We start from the raw sequence: 20,063 nt of genomic DNA, 5'->3' as shown, positions 1-20,063 counted from the left end.
AAAACCATCTTGAAAAGTTGACATAGCTTTTATAGACACAAAAATACAGAACCGCTATGTGTGTAACTTAAGACATAAAGTAGTAAAAATAAAGAACATAAAAAAAGGCCAATGGGAGGTTGGAAACACTGCCCAAGAATAGCGCCTGATGCGTTATACCAACCCTTATTTTGGCTTTATCCGGGGTAATGATTGATCAACCAGTCCATATATAATGACACAAAGGTGACAGAATTCTAAGGTTAAAAACAGGTGACGTAATAAGTACATTGTGTAAGACTCACAGAATATGTGCAATAAGCCTAAACATGCTCAGGATGTTAGAATATTAAGCAATTTTAATGCACATTAATAATTGAAGCTAGTACCTGACAGTCATGATGTATATATGTATGCACAAACTAATGCTGATGCTTTGATGCCTGGATCTTAACATTGGTCGAAATCAATGGCAAAATTGAAAATGTATCTCAATATACCGGAACGCGGTACAACATTAACATAAACACAATAGGAGTCATTTATGTTGCTAATTCAGAGATTGGTGCAGCCAAAGAAAGGCCTGTCAAAACTGTCCCCCCTGCTGTACCTCACCAACAACAGCTCACCAGTAAGGTCTTCCTTATAGTCAGTTCACACTGATTTTTTTGGTGCTGTTTTGACACGGAAACCACGTAGGAATCCGTTCCAAAAAACAGCCCAAATCGCCCCCATTGATTTCAAAGGGAGGCAAGGGCGTTTTTTTCCCCGTTCAGCTATTGACAGCTCCTTCTTTGAGCAGTTTCTGCCTGTGACCTCTCATTGAAAACAGTGGGAGGCAGAAAAAACTCACGGCGCTCGTTTTAAGCATTTTTTTTGCGGCATTTTTACCCACGGTTTTTGCATTCGATTCATGGGCAATTTTTTTTTTAAAAAAAAAGCATCAAAACAACGCTGGCAATTCAAAGTCTGCCTCAAAATTACTGAAGAAATTGAGCCACATTTTTTCTGCCTGCAAAAAAACGTGAATTAGGCCTTACAGTTTGAGAAACACTGTTTTGGTGTATATGTAGGCATGTATTTGAACTTTTGTTAGTATAGTGGGGCAGATTTATTAATACTGACAAATCTTACAACTAGACTAGATGTCATAATTTATCACAGTGGATCACGCTGAATGATACATTTGGAAGATCTTTAGTCACGTTTGTCTAACTTTATTCCTCCTCTTAGTTTGCTTACTTTACACCAACGTCTTTGCGCCTAAGTTTTAGCGCAATGTGGAGCATTCTTAGCCATGCCCCTTTCTGCTTGACCACGATCTCTTTCTATCTAATCCACACCCCGTGTTGAGCACAGCACACATAGTGTTTAAAGTTAATAAATGTGCCTCTAGAATTCTGAAACAGTTGAAGCCAAGATGCTGGTGCATTTTGAATAGCTGAATATTGCATTACATTATACTATCCTGCATATGCTTGAATAATACGTAATAAGAACTTTGAACATGTTCCTTAACATGTACTTCACTTGCACGTTATGGACATATGTATTTGACCTTAGGATTGCACCATCTTTGATATGTGTATGGACTGGTTGGTCATTTATCATCCCTAATGAAACCAATGGATGGCACAACACATAAGGGCATGGCCACACGTGGCGGATTTCCTCCGCAACTGTCCGCATCAATGCCGCACAGAATCTGCGTTGCAGATTCTGCGGCGGATCTGCCCAAAATGTGCAGTAAATTGATGCGGACTAGCTGCTGCGGACTGCGGGAAAAGTGCTTCCCTTCTCTCTATCAGTGCAGGATAGAGAGAAGGGACAGCACTTTCCCTAGTGAAAGTAAACGAATTTCATACTTACCGGCCGTTGTCTTGGTGACGCGTCCCTCTTTCGGCATCCAGCCCGACCTCCCTGGATGACGCGGCAGTCCATGTGACCGCTGCAGCCTGTGATTGGATGCAGCCGTCACTTAGACTGAAACATCATCCTGGGAAGCCGGACTGGAGACAGAAGCAGGGAGTTCTCGGTAAGTATGAACTTCTATTTTTTTACAGGTTGCTGTATATTGGGATCGGTAGTCACTGTCCAGGGTGCTGAAACAGTTACTGCCGATCGCTTAACTCTTTCAGCACCCTGGACAGTGACTATTTACTGACGTCTCCTAGCAATGCTCCCGTACTTACGGGAGCCCCATTGACTTCCTCAGTCTGGCTGTAGACCTAGAAATACATAGGTCCAGCCAGAATGAAGAAATGTCATGTCAAAAAAGCAGGACGCATCCGCAGCACACATAAAATGTGCATGACAGCTGCGGACTTCATTGCAGAAATTAGAATCTCCATTGAAGTCAATGGAGAAATTCCGCCATGAGTCCGCAACCAGTCCGCTACTGGTCCGCAACAGACAGAGCATGCTGCGGACACCAAATTCCGCTCCGCAGCCTATGCTCCGCAGCGGAATTTTACGCATCGTCTAAACGAACACTGCTAAATAGAAGTGGAAGTCAATGGAGAAACGGCACCGCTGCGGATTAACGCTGCGGAGTGTCCGCAGCTGAATTCAAGTGAAATTCCGCCACGTGTGAACCCAGCCTTAGGCACTATTGCTGTGTGGTCTTGATCCTCACACACGTGGCTAACTTTTTTGTGTGTGCCTTTAATAGACCACTGGTGCCATGAATGAATCTGCTATTTAAATTTTGTATCTAAAAATTATTTGTTTTACTTCTAATTAATTTATACTCTTAAAATTTGGCGAGTGTATTTTACATTTATGAATTGAAACTAGTCTTATTTTTTTTTATCTATGCACTGTATATAATGTATATAGTGTGATTATTTAATTCTATGTATGTGGTTTTTGTTCCATTTAGGTTTTTTTTGAACCCCTCACCCTATTAGGTGTATAAATAATAAGTACAGTATATTACATTTTGTATCTGTTTTTTGTGTCCGTAACATTTTCTATAGTTTTGAGCTAGCACAGTTTTCCTACGTCAGGATCATTGTGGCATACAAATAGGGCTTTGTTTTCTGAAATGTAGCATTAGATTAACAAATTGCAAACTTTGCCCTTTTCACTCCACTTTTACAATCTGACAAGCTAGGTGCAAAAAAATTGACATTTTGATGCAAATGATGAAAAAATATTTCATCCCTTTTAATAAATTTGGCGTAAATCACTTCAAATATCTCCTTTACTTAGACTGGCAAATAATTAAAAGTTAATGTGGGCCAATTTTAATTTTTTTTGCAAATACCTGGGATGTACGGCATCACACTTTTCAATGATGTATTCCATAAAACATTAAACTAGGACATAGGGCTTGGCAACCCAAAATATTCCCCATTCATCAATCCCTAAAGGGTATTAAATATATAACCTAATATGTATTGTGGTATAATATATTTTGCTCTTCTAAATGGTGCAAAGGTTGTCTACCCAGATATTTACCTTTTAGACCTGGAATGATTGGTATTGGTATCTATGATCAATGCTCAACAAGAGGAAAAAAAGGAAAAAACATTGTTTGCATGAAACTATTTTAAAAATATAGTAAGAAACATAATAAACTGTAGTCATTTATATGTATAATATAGTACATGAAGGATTGTTATTTCTGCTATCACAGGACATCCTGTACTTTGACTATATAATAGAGGAATTGTTGCAAATACGGATTTCAAATGTAACGTAGAATTACTTAGTACTAACATTTCATGAAGTCATTTAATACTTCTTACTTTATGCAATAACAATTCCATAAATACATATTAAAAATCCTACATATGCCATAAAAACAGTATGTGTGTTTTATCCATTTACTCCAATGTAATGCAGGCAGTCATAATGGCTGGCAATTCCTCTTGTGTGTTATGCTAGAATGATGAGTAAGATGACTAGGTTTTGCATTCATTTTCCAATGGCTGCCGAGCTGTTGTCAATGTGCCTGATGTGTATGTCAATAAATAAGCAAAGGATATAGCCACCAATCTGAACTTTAGCTGTTGCTTTTATATTGGCTTAGAACTGGCTTAGGACCATAGAAATATGAATTGTGGCAAAAACCGCCTTGACTACAAGTCCATTAGTCCCACACTGACTGTGTCACTGAGCAGAATTAATATCCTGATTGATGCTATTTTGTTTAGCTTCAGTAATGGAGGTCTTACAATCTCCTGAAATAAGAATATTCCTGTCACATTTCGACCATTTGCACTCATTGACTTCACAACGGTTAGAGTCCTCTTTTGAATAAAATTTTTGACCATTGGAAAACACGTTCTCTTTACACTTCTTTCCAATAAGATATGCAGCTTCTACAAGGTTCAGAAGAACACATACAGCAGCACTAATTATCATGAAGAGCGTGAATATATTTTTCTCAGATGGCCGGGATATGAAGCAGTCCACAGTGTTAGGACATGGGGGAAGAGTGCATTTTACTACTCGAGGAAGAAAGAAATTTTCATAGAGCCGATGAAACACGTAAATGAAAACAGAGTCCACCACTGCTTTAACAAAAAGACTAATGAGATAGGTCCACCAAAGCCCTCCTCTCTTTTTTCCAATATCTTGGTAAAGCTTGCGACAGTTCTCTCCGATTTTCTCCCTACGCTTCCTCTCTCTGTTCTCTCTGTATGCCACATGCATTACAACAAGAAGAGAAGGACATGTAACCAAGATAAGCTGCAAAGCCCACAGACGGATGTGTGAGACAGGAAAATATTGGTCATAGCAGACATTGCTACATCCAGGCTGTCGAGTGTTGCAGTCAAAGTCTTTTTGGTCATCTCCCCAAACCCGACTTGCTGTTACTGCGTACACAAGAATCCGAAAGATAAAAACTATGGACAGCCAAATACGACCAAATTCAGTGGAGAATTTATTAACACCTGTCAGTAGAGCTTCATATACTCCCCAGTTCATTTCTGCTATTCAGCATTCACTGAAAAAGAAAAGACAATTTATGTATAAATATTTTTCTATTTTAAAGTTTCTTGTTTCTGTCCACATACCTTAGGCTGTGTTCACATGAGCGTTTGAGATTCCGTTAGGATCCCTTGACGCAGAATCGTTAAAATAACAAATGCTGTAAAAAATATTTTTTTTTCCACTAAATTGACAGTTGCCATGACGCAAACCTGATGGAACCCATTAAAGTCAATGGGGTCTGTCGTGCATAAATGGTATTTGTCATCAGATCTGTCACAGCATTGAATTTCGTTTTTATGCTCCTATGAAGGAACAGAAACACAAAATTCATAGCGCAGATGTTGGTTAAATTGGATAATTATTTTTTTGCGTTTTTTGGGAAGATGTATGTATTACGAGAAAATGGACCGTCTTTAACTGTCAAACTGCCTAATATTGTTTTTTTTTGTCAATATTTTGAAATTAAACACGTTTGATTCTATTTTTGGGAGCCACACAATAGGGGCTGGTACACACGCTATAGAATTGCCGCGTTTTTTCCGGTCCATCATTTCGGACAGAAAAAATGCAGCAGAATACAGTAGCAGCATCCAAACGCTTCGTAAAAATTCTGAGCATAAATTGACCTGTTGTGCGTTTTTTACGGACTGCAACATGTCAATTCCTGCTGCGGAAAGTGGCCAAAATTGCTGCGTTTTTCAGAGGAGATATCACCATCTCTTTCCATTATGAAAAACGCAGCAAAATACACACCATTTTCTGCTGCAAAAATCGCAGGAAATGGTGCGTATTTGCCGCAGCGGAAAGTCTGCGTTTTTCAACGGAATTGCTGCAGATATTTTCTGAAGCAATTCCGTTGTGTGTGGACAAACCCTAAAACATTTTCTATCTGATGCTGAGTACAATGTTAGACCATAAAATAGCCGAAAGTCTTTTTACTGGTCAGCAAGGAAGACATGGTCACTTTGAATTTCACCAGCTGCACTGCTTTGTTGTAAGAATAGTTCCGATGCTCCAGAGAGCATCCTTTTCACACCACAAATCTGTGGATTTTTGTTAATACATCCGAATTAATAATGCTAGGATATAAATGTCCTTTAGTTCTATGGCAGAGTGTGCTTCCATTAAAGAGATGGGCTAAACCCTGTGTCTGCCGAATCCTATTGAAAATGACAAGGAGCTGGGATGACCAAAATTGTCCTATACACATGGTATAAAACAAGGACGTTATAGCATTGATGAGTATTGTTCAAAGCACACAAATTTGGTGTTGTCATACACAAGCAAGTGAGAGGATTATTTTGTACCATTCATTTTTTGGGTTACAATTATTACATGAAATCACAAAATGAGAAAAGGAAAATATAATTTTTTACTATTTGGTTAAAGTAGGGGGAAAAAAAAGTTCACTCTTACAATGTGTAATTTCAAAAAGTTTGAATGTTTGCTGTGGACATTTAGGCATTTAAAGGCCTTGGTCATGAAATGGGTAATTTTGAGAATGACGCCATCTTGAATTATTCCTTTGATTTTATGATACCAATTCCCAATGTCTAATGTGATAAATATCATTGAATGTTTCCAGAAGAATGTTCTGTTGTAAGATTACCTTCTTAGTTTAGCTAAGTCACTGTGTTTATGGCCATCTTATTAAACTAACATTGAAATTCCTATTAGAGATGAGCAAATCAATTCTTCGCAAATTGAATTTGTTATCAATATGTAATTTATAGCGCATGGTGAACGCCATAAAAAAAAAAAGAATAAACATCTTTGTCAGAATTGCTTGTTTTTGGTCACCTCGCTTGCCAAAAAATTGAATAAAAAGTGATCAAAAAATTGCATGTACCCCAAAAGGGTACAATGAAAATGACAGATTTTCCCGCAACAAACACAGCTCCAGTCGGAAAAAAAATTAAAAAGTTCTGTCTCTCAGAATATGGCGACACAAAATGTCCGGGTGTTCCAAAAGGGGGATAGTATTGGCCACCATGCGACACTGGCCACACATGTGAGGATTATTATTTATTTACCGCATTATTATACCCTCTTATTATGCCCTGATGTACTCCGCCACGCTTACATATGCCCCCACATTATAAACTGAAATACCAGTATAATCCATGCAGAACTATTACCAAGCTAAATCTGCGCTCCAAAAGCCAAATGGTTCTCTCTTCCTTCTGAGCCCTACAGTGTGCCCAAACAGCAGTTTACTTCCACATATATGGCATCACCATACCTGAGAGAACCCACTTAACAGTTTGAGATATTTGTCTGCAGTGGCACAAACTGGGCACAACATATTGGGGACTAAAATGGCATATCAGTGGAAAATTGCAATTTTCACTTTGCACTATCCGCTGAGTGTTCATTTCTAATAAATAAAAAAAAAACCTGTGGGGTCAAAATGCTCACTACAACCCTTAAAAAATGCTAGTAAAAATTAGAAAAGATCCACGGCACTCACCATTCAATAGAATTTCATTAAATGTTACGGCAGGCAAACAAAGGCAGTATAGATGTGGAGAACAAGCCTACGGCCATTTCGCCTGAAGGACTTGACAAAGCGTGGGTACACGCAAAACAGCTGTAGGCTTGTGTTCCACATCCATACTGCTTTTTTTTGCCTGCCGCAACATTAAATGAAAATTCTACTGAATGGAGAGTGCCATGGATCTTTTCTACTTTTTACTATCATACTTGTGTTTGTCTAATCACAGCACTGAACACCACCTGTTGTGGATTCAATTGAACCCATTTAGACCTATGTGGTCGTCTGGATTATTGAGACTTGTAGTGCTCCAAGAGCCAAAGCAGTGCCGATCCTTTCCTCACATGGCGCCCGTACATCAATCCAGCAAAATCTGTGCTCTAAAAGCCAAATGGCGCTCCTTCTATTTTGAGCTCTGCCATGTGCCCAAACAGCAGTTTAGGGCCACACATGGGGTATTGCCAAACTCAGGAGAAATTGAATAACAATTGTGTGGTGTTTTTCTCCTATTACCCCATGTGAAAATAAAAAAATTGGGAGATAAATCTACATATTTTTGGAAAAAACGAAATTTTTTTATTTTCACTGCCTAATTCTAATAAAATCTATGAAACGCATGTGGATCCAAATGCTCACTACACACCTAGATGCATGCCCTGAGAGGTGTAGCTTCCAAAATGGAGTCACTTTCCAGGGGTTTCTACTGGGCTGGTACCTCAGGGGCTCTGCAAAAAAAACATGGCGTCTAAATACGAATCAAGCAAAGTCTGCATGCCAAGTAGCGCTCCTGCCATTCTAAGCCCTGCCACATATGGGGTATTGCAGTACTCGGCAGAAATTGCTTTACAGATGTTGGGGTGCGTTTTCTTCTTTATTCCTTGTAAAAATTAGAAAATTCTATGTTTTTTCAGAAAAAAAATTAGATTTTCATCTTCACAGACTAATTTCAATAAATTCACCCCAAAACTGTGGGGTCAAAATGCTAACTATGGCCCTAGAAAAATTCCTTGAGGAGTGTAGTTTCCAAAATGCGGTCACTTTTGGGGGGTTTCCACTATTTTGGTCCCTCCAGTGCGTTGCAATCGTGACATGGCACCGAAAACTATTACAGCAAAATCTGCGCTTCCAAAATCCAAATGGCGCTTCTTCCCTTTTGAGCCCTGCCATGGGTCTAAACAGCAGGTTTTGTTTTTTTACCACATATGGGGTAATACCGTAATTGGTAGAAATAGCTTTACAAATATTTGGGTGCTTTTTCTCCTTTGTAAAAATTTGAAAATTCTATGTTTTTCAGAAATTATTTATTTTTTCATTTTTACAGACTAATTCAAATAAATTTAGCAAAAAACTGTGGGGTGAAAATGCAAACTATAGCACTAGATACATTCCTTGAGGGGTGTCATTTCCAAAATGGGGTCACTTTTGGGGGGTTTCCACTGTTTTTGCACCACAAGACCTCTTCAAACCTGACATGGTGCCTAAAATATATTCTAAAAAAAAAAGGAGGCCCCAAAATCCACTAGGTGCTCCTTTGCTTCTGATGGCCTGTGCTTCAGTCCATTAGCAGACTAGGGCCACATGTGGGATATTTCTAAAAACGGCAGAATCTGTGCAATAAATATTGAGTTGCGTTTCTCTCGTAAAACTTTCTGTGCTACAGAAAAAAATGTATTACAAATGAATTTCGGTAAAAAAAAATTTGTCTCTACTTTGCTTTAACTCCTGTGAACCGCCTGAAAGGTTAAAACTCTTTCTGAATGCTGTTTTGAATATTTTGAGGGGTGCAGTTTTTAAAATGAGTTGTTTTATATGGGTTTCAAATATATGAGCCCATCAAAGCCACTTCAGAACTAAACTGGTCCCTGAAAAAAGAGGCTTTTGAAATTTTCTTGAAAATGTGAGAAATTGCTGCTAAATTTCTAAGCCTTGTAACGTCCTAGAAAAATAAAACAATGTTCAAAAAACGATGCAAACATAAAGTAGACATTTGGGAAATGTTAATTAGTTACTATTTTGGGTGGTATTACTATCTGTTTTACAAGCAGATACATTAAAATCATAATTTTTGCATATTTTCTCTAAATTTTGGTGTTTTTCACAAATGAGGAATGAATTTATCGACCACAATTTTCCAGTAACATAAAGTACAATATGTCACAAGAAAACATTCTCAGAATCGCGTGGATAGGTAAAAGCATTCCAAGGTTATTACCACATAAATTGACACATGTCAGATTTGAAAAACTTAGGCTGGTCCTGAAGGTCAAAATGAGCTTGATCCTGAAGGGGTTAATTTGATATTCAGTGAACTCCACAAACTGACCAATTTTGGCATGAATCCTAATCCAAGCAGAAATGTTTAGTTCATCTCTATTTAGCACTTATCTACCCACCCTAATTATTATTATATGGAGTTTTGATATACAGTAGTACTAGAAAATTATGTACAAGAAAATTTTAAAGATATTCACCAACCATGTATTTTTGGGACACAAAATAAGCAAGATGATTATTTTCTTTTACACTCCCAGCCCTTGCATAATTATCTGCTATAAGCAGGTATACTAACTTCTGGTGTTGTGCAACATTCTTGCTGTTTATAGCGTGTAAAAAAAAACCACACAAGTCGTATCAGGAGATAACCCCAATTTAAAATGCATTTTTCCTAAGTTAGGAATGTTCGCAGAAGCCATTCATGTAGTACTCATGCCGTAGATGTAGTCAGTGTAAATATAGGACTCATTACAGAAGATATGCTCTTTGAACATTGAATAAGTGTAAGTTAGTGTGACATGAATACAGTGTACACCCTGAAATCTGCAGGCATAAACAGCCAGAATACAGGAGCTAATACACAATGTCAGGCAATATGATGGAAATGGCAGTCAGGAAATCAGTGATCAGCATGGGAGAATGTTGTGTTTGGCCAAAGAGTGGAAGGATAGAGGGTGTGAGATTTATAATGGAAACCACAATTTATAACGAAAAACACGTTGCATTGACGGATCCGTCATATAAAGGATATCACCAGCGGCCCAATGGACCCCACTGACTTATAATGTGGTCTGTGCTGTCCGTTATTTTGACAGGAAGAACAACGCGACATGCAGTGCTAGTCTGCCTGTCAAATCTGACAGAATCTGTGGTTGAGTCTCCAAACGCAGCACCCTATGCAGATGTGATGGCCTAAACAGCAACAGCCTCTTGATGGTTTGGAGGAGAGGTTTTGAAGAATGCCAACAAATCTGGGGAGGCTTATTTTGGCTTTACCTGTGAAATTACACTGCATTGTTTTTTTAGGGTAATTGACCAGAGGGTCTGAACTGATGGTTTGGGCTGTATAATTCTAATCCATGCTTTCTTTAAAGGACAGCACTTTGTTTAGCCGTGTCCATTTTCATGTTAAGGTCATTGGTGTATGAAGAGGAATTGATGGATTTTGGGTGAGTAGCAGTTTAGAGGTCAATCTACATTTAGCTGGACAACTGATGACCTATCCACTGTATAGGTCATCAGTGCATGATCTGTGGAGGACCGACACCCGGACCCCGCACCGTTAAGCCACTCCGGCTGCATTCAAGCACCGGACGTACATACCTGAAGCAGTTGCCTCCAGTCACTGAATAGCGGCGAGCTGCCATACTGCAGCTCTGCTCGTATTCAAGTGAATATGAGCAGAGCTGCAGTTCAGAAGCACGGCCGCTATGCTATGTACGGAGCCAATTGCTTCCGGCTCTGTACATAGCATAATGGGCCATGACATCTGGTGCCCGGAGATAGCTGGAGCGGCTTAACAGTACGGGGTCCAGGTGTCGGACCCGCACCGATGATATACTGATGACCTATCTGGTCATCAGCTGTTCAGTAGCGGACAACCCCTTTAAGATGAGCCATGGAATGTTTTGGTTGTACCCAAAAATACTTAACATTATGTGGCGGAAGGCATGGATAGTATTGCATTGGAGAATATGGTATTCAGGAGTTATATTTGAGGCTAGAAGTTTTGGCAGAAGGTGAATCAGGGAATGCCAAACGGGAAAGTGCATAATATAGCTGGCATTGTGCTGTTGAACCTGGTAAAGTGGATGAATTGTCTTGTCTGTTGAGTGAAGGACTGTCCAATATAAGCAAGGATGTGACTTGCGACCGCAAGTTGGAATAAAGCATCTTGAATGAGAAGTGAGGTGAATAATTAACATTTCTTTCGTTTTCTTTTTCCTTATTTTCAATTAAGGTTCTTGTTCCATTATAATCGCAAAACCAAGGGCCCAACTCCATATTAATGGCCAAGCTTTTGGAATAGGATGTCCAATAAGCTCATATAGATGTAATTGCTGTCTGGTGTATAGATGTCTGGCGTCCACATTCTTTTGTCCATATTGTGAATGTATTTATATATATGTATGTATATGTATATATATATATATATATATATATATATATATATATATATATATTTGTTTTATCGGCTGAGCCTTACATGTTATATTATTATATTTGAAATAAAACACATAGTACTAGTAGTATACAGGGTGGGCCATTTATATGGATACACCTAAATAAAATGGGAATGGTTGGTGATATTAACTTCCTGTTTGTGGCACATTAGTATATGGGAGGGGGGAAACTTTTCAAGCTGGGTGTTGACCATGGCGGCCATTTTGAAGTCGGCCATTTTGTATCCAACTTTAGTTTTTTCAATGGGAAGAGGGTCATGTGACACATCAAACTTATCGAGAATTTCACAAGAAAAACAATGGTGTGCTTGGTTTTAATGTTACTTTATTCTTTCATGAGTTATTTACAAGCTTCTCTTTGTTTACAGCCATTGACATGTCGCAGAGGTTAACACGTGAGGACCGGATAGAAATTGTGTTGATGTCTGGTGAACGCAGTACCCGGGTCATTGCAGCAGATCTCAATGCAAGACACCCTACGAGACCACCCATCTCCCATGCTACAGTTTGCAAACTGCTTGCCAAGTTTCGTGAAACTGGTTCAGTGTTGGATTTGCCCAAATGTGGACGCATGAAAACTGTCACTAATGAAGAAACATCAGTGGCTGTCCTAGCTTCATTCAGCAAGAGCCCACAGCGTAGCACTCGCCGCATGTCACTGGAGAGTGGCATCAGTTGAACATCCCTTCGGCGGATATTAGCTACTCACAAATGGCACCCTTACAAACTCCAGCTGCTGCAGCATCTCAACGAGGATGACCCACATCGGCGCACTGAATTTGCAGAATGGGCAAAACAAAAATTGGAACAGGACCCTCAGTTTACACAGAACATTTTGTTCAGTGATGAGGCAAACTTTTATGTGAATGGTGAAGTTAACAAACAAAACCACCGCTATTGGTCTGACACTAACCCACATTGGATAGATCCCTCCAAGACTGTTGGAACACAAAAATTGATGGTATGGTGTGGTATATGGGGTACAAAGATAGTGGGGCCATTCTTCATCAATGGAAACCTCAAGGCCACGGGATATCTGAAATTGCTACATGATGATGTGTTTCCCTCTTTATGCACTGAAGCTGGCACGTTCCCTGAGTTTTTCCAGCAAGATGGTGCACCACCACATTATGGGTGTCAGGTCCGAGCATTCCTAGATGAACAGTTTCCTGGAAAGTGGATTGGTCGTCGTGGGCCAGTTGAATGGCCCCCTAGGTCTCCTGATCTGACCCCCTTAGACTTTTATCTTTGGGGTCATCTGAAGGCAATTGTCCATGCTGTGAAGATACGAGATGTGCAGCAACTGAAACTACGGATACTGGAGGCCTGTGCTAGCATTTCTTCTGCGGTGTTGCTATCAGTGTGTGAAGAGTGAGAGAAGAGGGTTGCATTGACAATCCAACACAATTGGCAGCACTTTGAACACATTTAGTGGTCAGAAACTTGTAAATAACTCATGAAAGAATAAAGTAACGTTAAAACCAAGCACACCATTGTTTTTCTTGTGAAATTCTTGATAAGTTTTATATGTCACATGACCCTCTTCCCATTGAAAAAGCTAAAGTTGGATACAAAATGGCCGACTTCAAAATGGCCGCCATGGTCAACACCCAGCTTGAAAAGTTTCCCCCCTCCCATATACTAATGTGCCACAAACAGGAAGTTAATATCACCAACCATTCCCATTTTATTTAGGTGTATCCATATAAATGGCCCACCCTGTATATGACATAAAACTGTAATTAATTATAGCTTAATGCTATCTATTGTATTGGTATGGAGCCGTCCTGCTTAGCAAAATATGTGACACTGTTACTTCCCCTTTGTCATATTATGATTATTATCTAGCCACATCCCGGATTAGTTTCCATTCCTTTCATTGCATGACTAAGCTCATAAACCCAGTTTTTCTTCCCTGAAAAATTTGGTCTGATGTTTTTATATATAGGATTTTTTATGGAAATGCAAATAGAAGAGTAATGAGAAGCATTTTAGAATCTTCCTTATTCTCCTCATTAATACCTCTCTCTGAGTTAAATTAGATTTTATTTTGTTTTGTCAAATATTTCTCTAATGCTTGGTCAAAAGTAATCTATGTATAGGGATGTGAGGTATTACACTTTATATGTTCAAAATGATGATCTGGAGGACCAAATTATGGTGCAGGTATACTTTGATTTAACCATAATGGCTAATGCACCCTCCAAGATGTTTGGACCTTTACTGTAGATACATAGGCTTACGATTTTATACAGAGGTATACAGGGTATTTTTGTTGGATTCCGTCAGAAAAAGAAATGTGGCATATTTAATCGGATTCCATACTTATGATGGAATTCCAAATATCTCCATATGTACAATACCTGACGAGACTGTACAGCAACACTGGGAGGCTATGTAGCTCTGTACTAGCCATACACCCTCTGTGGACTGCGGTACAGGCTCTGTGAAAATGGCTCAATGTGCATGAGCCACAGAGTTGACAGATCTGATATGGTGCTTTACTGTGAATTTATTACAGTAGGGAAATAAACCAACAATTTACTTTCCAACTGGGAAGACGAAATTCATATCCCATTGATGGCATAAGTCAAAGTCTAAACACATGTCACAGATAAAAAAATAAAAATAATAATGAACAATCCAATTTCCGTTTTGCTGGTCAATAAACTTCAAATAAAGCAAGACTTTGTAAACAGATCCACTTTTGGAAAATCAGCGTGTGATCTCTAAATCTATGCTGCAGTCAAAGATTTTTTCAATTTTGTAGATGACTTCTAGCGAATACATCTTTTTATAGCTATGGATATTTGATAGATAGATAGATAGATAGATAGATAGATAGATAGATAGATAGATAGATAGATAGATAGATAGATAGATAGATAGATAGATAGATAGATAGATAGATAGATAGGTAGATAGGTAGATAGGTAGATAGATAGATAGATAGATAGATAGATAGATAGATAGATAGATAGATAGATAGATAGATAGAACAAAGAAGATGCTTTGAACCTTGACATTTCCAGGACATCTATAAATTCACTTGCACTACATATGTAGCACATATGTAGCTAACGTACAATAGCAGTTGGACCAAACTTGGACACAGATGTTGACGTAATCTGTTACATGTTAAACATTTTTCACTTTCCAACTATAATTTCAAAGCTCCTAAATGAAAGGTTATCTTCTCCTGTAATCAAAAAATAGATCATGTTACCATTCGTGGAAAAACTTGAACAGTAAGCAAGTGCTTACTTATAGGGTATGTTCACACGGCTTATTTTCAGCCGTTTTTCGGGCCGTAAACGCCCCAAAAATGGCTGAAAATATGGGGGCTGAGCACCTCCAAACATCTGCCCATTGATTTAATTGGGAAAAACTGTGTTTTGTTTCCACGGGGATGGTTTTTTATGCTCAGTTTGTAAAAACAGTGTGTAAAAAATAAGTGCATGTCACCGTTTTTGGAGCCGTTTTTCATTGACACAATAGAAAAATAGCTCCAAAAACGGCCATAAAAAACGCAAGATGCTTAAAAAACGGCTGACAATCAGGGGCTGTTTTCCCTTGAAAACAGCTCCATATTTACAGACGTTTCTTGTTAAGCGAGTGAACATACCCATACACTTCTTCTCATCTGGTCCTTCTTCAGACTATTTTAATACTGTGGGAAATATGTATAAGAAAATGTTCCAGTGTTGCCCATGGCAACCAATCAGATCTGCACTTTAATTTTAAGCTCTGGGAAGAAAAAAGATGGAATCTGATTGGTTGTCAGGCACGGCTGACACTTTTTTTAGAACAGTTTTTATGCATAAGGCTCATATATATATATATACTATAACAGATAAGAACAGAATCTTATCATCACCACCCATGCTTAAATTAAAGTTGTCCACCACATGTCTATTATTAGAAAATCCCTAGCAATCCGCTGAGGAGTAGGGGGCACACCTTTACCTCATTTATATACAACATAGTTATTATTAGCAACAGATCACTGATGAGCAGTATTGCATTTATTATAAAATATATTTTCATTCTGTTAGCTTTACGGAATATAGACTTTTTTCTTAAAGGAATTTCTATTAAATATTTAGCAGTCTTACTAATTACTTGAAGCAGGACATAGAGAAATATACTACAAAATCATCTCTTTAGTGGTTTAACACGTTTCTCCCTTTAGCAATAAATATAACTCTACCACTCTACTGTGAGATGTTAACCGTTAAACGTTACTTTTTCTGTTATCAAAGTATTTAACTTGGGTAATGTAGCAAATGTTTTTCTGTAGGGTTAATTTAAAAATAAAACATGAAATCAATAAAACATTAAATCTGTAAATATATAACATATACTGTATATACATATATATATATTAATGGCGTAAGTGATGTTATCACACTGCAGCAAGTTATTAGAGTATAGATAAGAACTGCCACATCTGTGTGTATATATATATATATATATATATATATATATATATATAGTGTATATTTATATCTATATACTATATCTATATATATCGCCGTCAATCCTGTTTACAGTTTCTATTCTTCTATAGTGAATCACTGTTATTAGTACCGTACATTAAATCCTACCTCACACACATACATGAGACTATGTATCTACTTTTTTTTACCATGACTTGTGTATCATATACTAAAGACACAAGACGAAACGACCACCTAAGATCTAAAACTTACCCTCCAGGTAATCAGTTGGTGCTTTCAGTTTGTAGTTACTGCTTTTTATCAGCCTTCATAGTTCAAGTTGTCAGCCATGTCTTGTCTCTGTCTAAAACTAACACAAATAGAATGCATGGGTGTGTCATACAGCTTAAGGTGGAGTAGAAACCAAGGAATCAGATTGTCTTTCTTTCAATCATCTTAACATCTTCGAGATACAGACGTGTGCAGGAAAAACATATAGACATATAGCCACAAAACCTTAGTGAGCAAACACTCATAATACTGTATGCTCAATAAGCAAGTCAATGCAAACGTAATATTTCTTTCTTTTATTATAAAATTTTCTAAAGACTTCAATATGAAAACTTCAGGATTGAAACTCAGTTCACTCTTCAAACATAAAGATGGCTTTGATTATGTTCACACTAGCTTTTTTTATATTTTATAATTGAACATAAATATAGGCGATTATCAAAAAACTACAAACCTAAAACAAAAGCTAAACACTGCTTAGGGCCTGTTCAGATGACATTTTTTTTACTTCCGTCAGAGGTATACGGAGGAGTCTCGATGTATACCTCCGATTAAAGGCCCTGATGTATCTCACTGTATAGGCATACAGTAAGATACGTCGCCCGAACTCCACAGACATAGCGCTACTTTAAGAGTTGAGCCTGTGGAAGCCCCTGACATCACTGTCCATATATGGCCGGGACTCCTTATTTGGAAAAGCCCTTGACGTTACTGTCCATATGTGGACAGTGAAGTTAGGAGCTTAAAAATCTGGAATCCACAACCAGAGCATCGGCAACGCTCTGGCCGGGGATTTCCCTCCTGGAGGAGCCCTGATGTCACTGTCCATATATGGACAGTGATGTCAGGAACATTCAACTATGGAGTCCACTGCCAGAGTATTACAAGTGCAAATGACAGTCAATATAATCTTCAAGCCATCAACCGTGGGAGTATAATGCTAATTTTATTGAACAAATCTCCTAATGATAACAGATTTTTTTTTAGAAGTAAAAAACCCAAAATTATTATGCACAACAGAGATCGAAACATTTTAAAGGTTGTAAAGAGAACTAAAATGGTAATTTGTTGAATTTGCAACATCAGGAGGTCATATTTACAGAAATCAAAAGCTCTTTCAATAAAAAAAAAACTTAACATGCCAAGTTACATGTTAACATAGTACCCCTTCTTTGATCTCACCTTCACAATTCTTGCATCCATTGAATTTGTAAGTATTTGGACAGTTTCTGCTTGAATATCTTTTCAGGATGTCAGAATAGCCTCCCATAGCTTCTGTTTTGATGTGAACTGCCTCCCACCCTCATAGATATTTTGCTTGAGGATGCTCCAAAGGTTCTCAATAGGGTTCAGGTCAGGGGAACATGGGGGCCACACCATGAGTTTCTCTCCTTTTATGCCCATAGCAGCCAATGACACAGAGGTATTTTTTGCAGCATGAGATTGTGCATTGTCATGCATGAAGATAATTTTGCTACGGAAGGCACTGTTCTTCTTTTTGTTCCACGGAAGAAAGTGCTCAGTCATAAATTCTAAGTACTTTGCAGAGGTCATTTTCACACCGTCAGGGACCCTAAAGGGGCCTACCAGCTCTCTCCCCATGATTCCAGCCCAAAAAATGTCTCTGCAACCTCCTTGCTGACGTCGCAGCCTTGTTGGGACATGGTGGCCATTCACCAACCATCCACTACTCTATCCATCTGGACCATCCAGGGTTGCACGGCACTCATCAGTAAACAACACGGTTTGAAAATTAGTCTTCATGTATTTCTGAGCCCACTGCAACCGTTTCTGCTTGTGAGCATTGTTTAGGGGTGGCCGAATAATAGCTTCATGCACACTTGCAAACCTCTGGAGGATCCTACACCTTGAGGTTCGTGGGACTGCAGAGGCACCAGCGGCTTCAAATACCTGTTTGCTGCTTTGCAATGGCATTTTAGCAGCTGTTCTGCTAATCCTATTAATTTGTCTGGCAGAAACCTTCCTCATTATGCCTTTATCTGAACTAACCCGTCTGTGCTCTGAATCAGCCACAAATCTTTTCACAGTACGATGATCACGCTTAAGTTTTCTTGAAATATCCAATGTTTTCATACCTTGTCCAAGGTATTGCCCTATTTCACACTTTTCGGCAGCAGATATCTGTCCCCCGTGCCTCTTCCCGTCTCTACTCTCTGCCTCCTTGCGTCTTTCCCCACTGCCTCCTCGTGTCTCTCCCTCTTGCCTCATCAATTCTCTACCCCCTGCCTCCTTGCGTCTCTTCCCCTGCCTCTTTGTGTCTTTCCCCCCTGCCTTTTCGTGTCTCCCCCTGCCTCGTCGCCTCTCCCCCTTGTTTCTTCAAGTCTACCCCCTGCCACTCAGTAGCGCACACACGGGAATCCTTACAGCTCCTCACTCTGTAGTCATGTCTCCTTGCAGCGCTGCATCTGGACCTAGTGAGGTGGCACTGAGAGGAGGCAGGACTGTGGAGCGATAAGTCAATTTCGCAGTCTGGTATAAGGCCTAAATTTATTTAAGAGGGGTCTGGTCTAAGGTCTGAATTTATTTTGGCATCTGGTCTGGAAACTATGCAGGTGACGTGGGTGCCACATGTGAGGAGGAGGTGGAGACTATTTTTTATGTTGACCCCTCCAACACCTCCACAGAGGCCATAAACACCTACCGTCTTCTCCCTGCTCCTCAACAGAGCCCCTGTCATTTTGCATCTCCCTTCTGCTCCTCCCACTATTCATTCCGCCAACCCTCTGATCCCCCTCACAGAGTCCTGCCACTTAGTCTCTACCTTTTGCCCCTGACAGAACCCCTATGCACCTACTGTCTCCACCCTACCCCTCCACAGAGCCCCTGCAAGTTTGCGTATTACCCCTGTTGCCACGTTTAATTGTTCCGCCCCCCGGTAATGAGGAAGTGTGGAGCCCAAACTCATTGGCTGTATGGGGCTCAGAAATTCCTGATATCGTCCCTGCCTGGCAGGCCTCTTTAGCTCCTTCACTTTAACTTGTTGCTGCATGCTGCAGGGTCAGTTACTTAGCTCCTGCTCTCTTCCTTTTACTTTTCTCTCTGCTTCAGGAGCAGACATACCGCCTGTGCAGCAGATCTAGCAGCCCATGGGTCCCAAGGAGTCAGAGGCACCCATTCTGTCACAGTAAGACTAGGGAGCAGAACCTAAGTGGGCACGAGTCCAGAAGGGGCGTGTCTTTTTAGTTTAGGGGTGGACAAACTGAACTCAAGTGCAGGGCTTGTTGCTGCCTATAGGGATTCTACCACGGTTCTCCCTGCTATTGGATAAGTGAGACCTGGTAAGTTTTATTGATTGATGTGTAATTCAAGTGGTCAATGTGTGGTATGCGTCCTCTGTGTGTGAGTGGCATGTGTGCTACATGTTTCCTATGTGTGTTGCTTGTTTCCATTGTGTGAGTAATGCGTGAATGGCGCTTATACATCCTGTGTGTGTGTGTG

The 20,063-nt window shown here is 39.4% G+C and overlaps 1 protein-coding gene across 1 annotated transcript; it reads right to left on the bottom strand.

Annotated features, from left to right (window-relative positions):
- Positions 1–2,781: 2,781 nt before the first annotated feature.
- Positions 2,782–16,677, bottom strand: LOC142741103 (gap junction beta-5 protein-like). Its single transcript, XM_075850497.1, has 2 exons — positions 16,587–16,677; positions 2,782–4,936 (listed from the first exon to the last, which is right to left on the bottom strand). The coding sequence occupies exon 2, from the start codon at positions 4,915–4,917 to the stop codon at positions 4,096–4,098; it is 822 nt and encodes a 273-aa protein (XP_075706612.1). The 5' UTR covers positions 4,918–4,936; positions 16,587–16,677; the 3' UTR covers positions 2,782–4,095.
- Positions 16,678–20,063: the final 3,386 nt, after the last annotated feature.

Source organism: Rhinoderma darwinii, chromosome 2 (genome assembly GCF_050947455.1).
Source record: "Rhinoderma darwinii isolate aRhiDar2 chromosome 2, aRhiDar2.hap1, whole genome shotgun sequence".
Lineage (NCBI taxonomy): Eukaryota > Metazoa > Chordata > Amphibia > Anura > Rhinodermatidae > Rhinoderma > Rhinoderma darwinii.
The sequence above is the reverse complement of the archived record's forward strand: the minus strand, read 5'-3'. Positions and strand labels throughout refer to the sequence as shown.

Excerpts from the sequence above, each read along its gene's own strand:
- LOC142741103 (XM_075850497.1), bottom strand. The coding sequence starts at position 4,917 with ATGAACTGGGGAGTATATGAAGCTCTACTGACAGGTGTTAATAAATTC.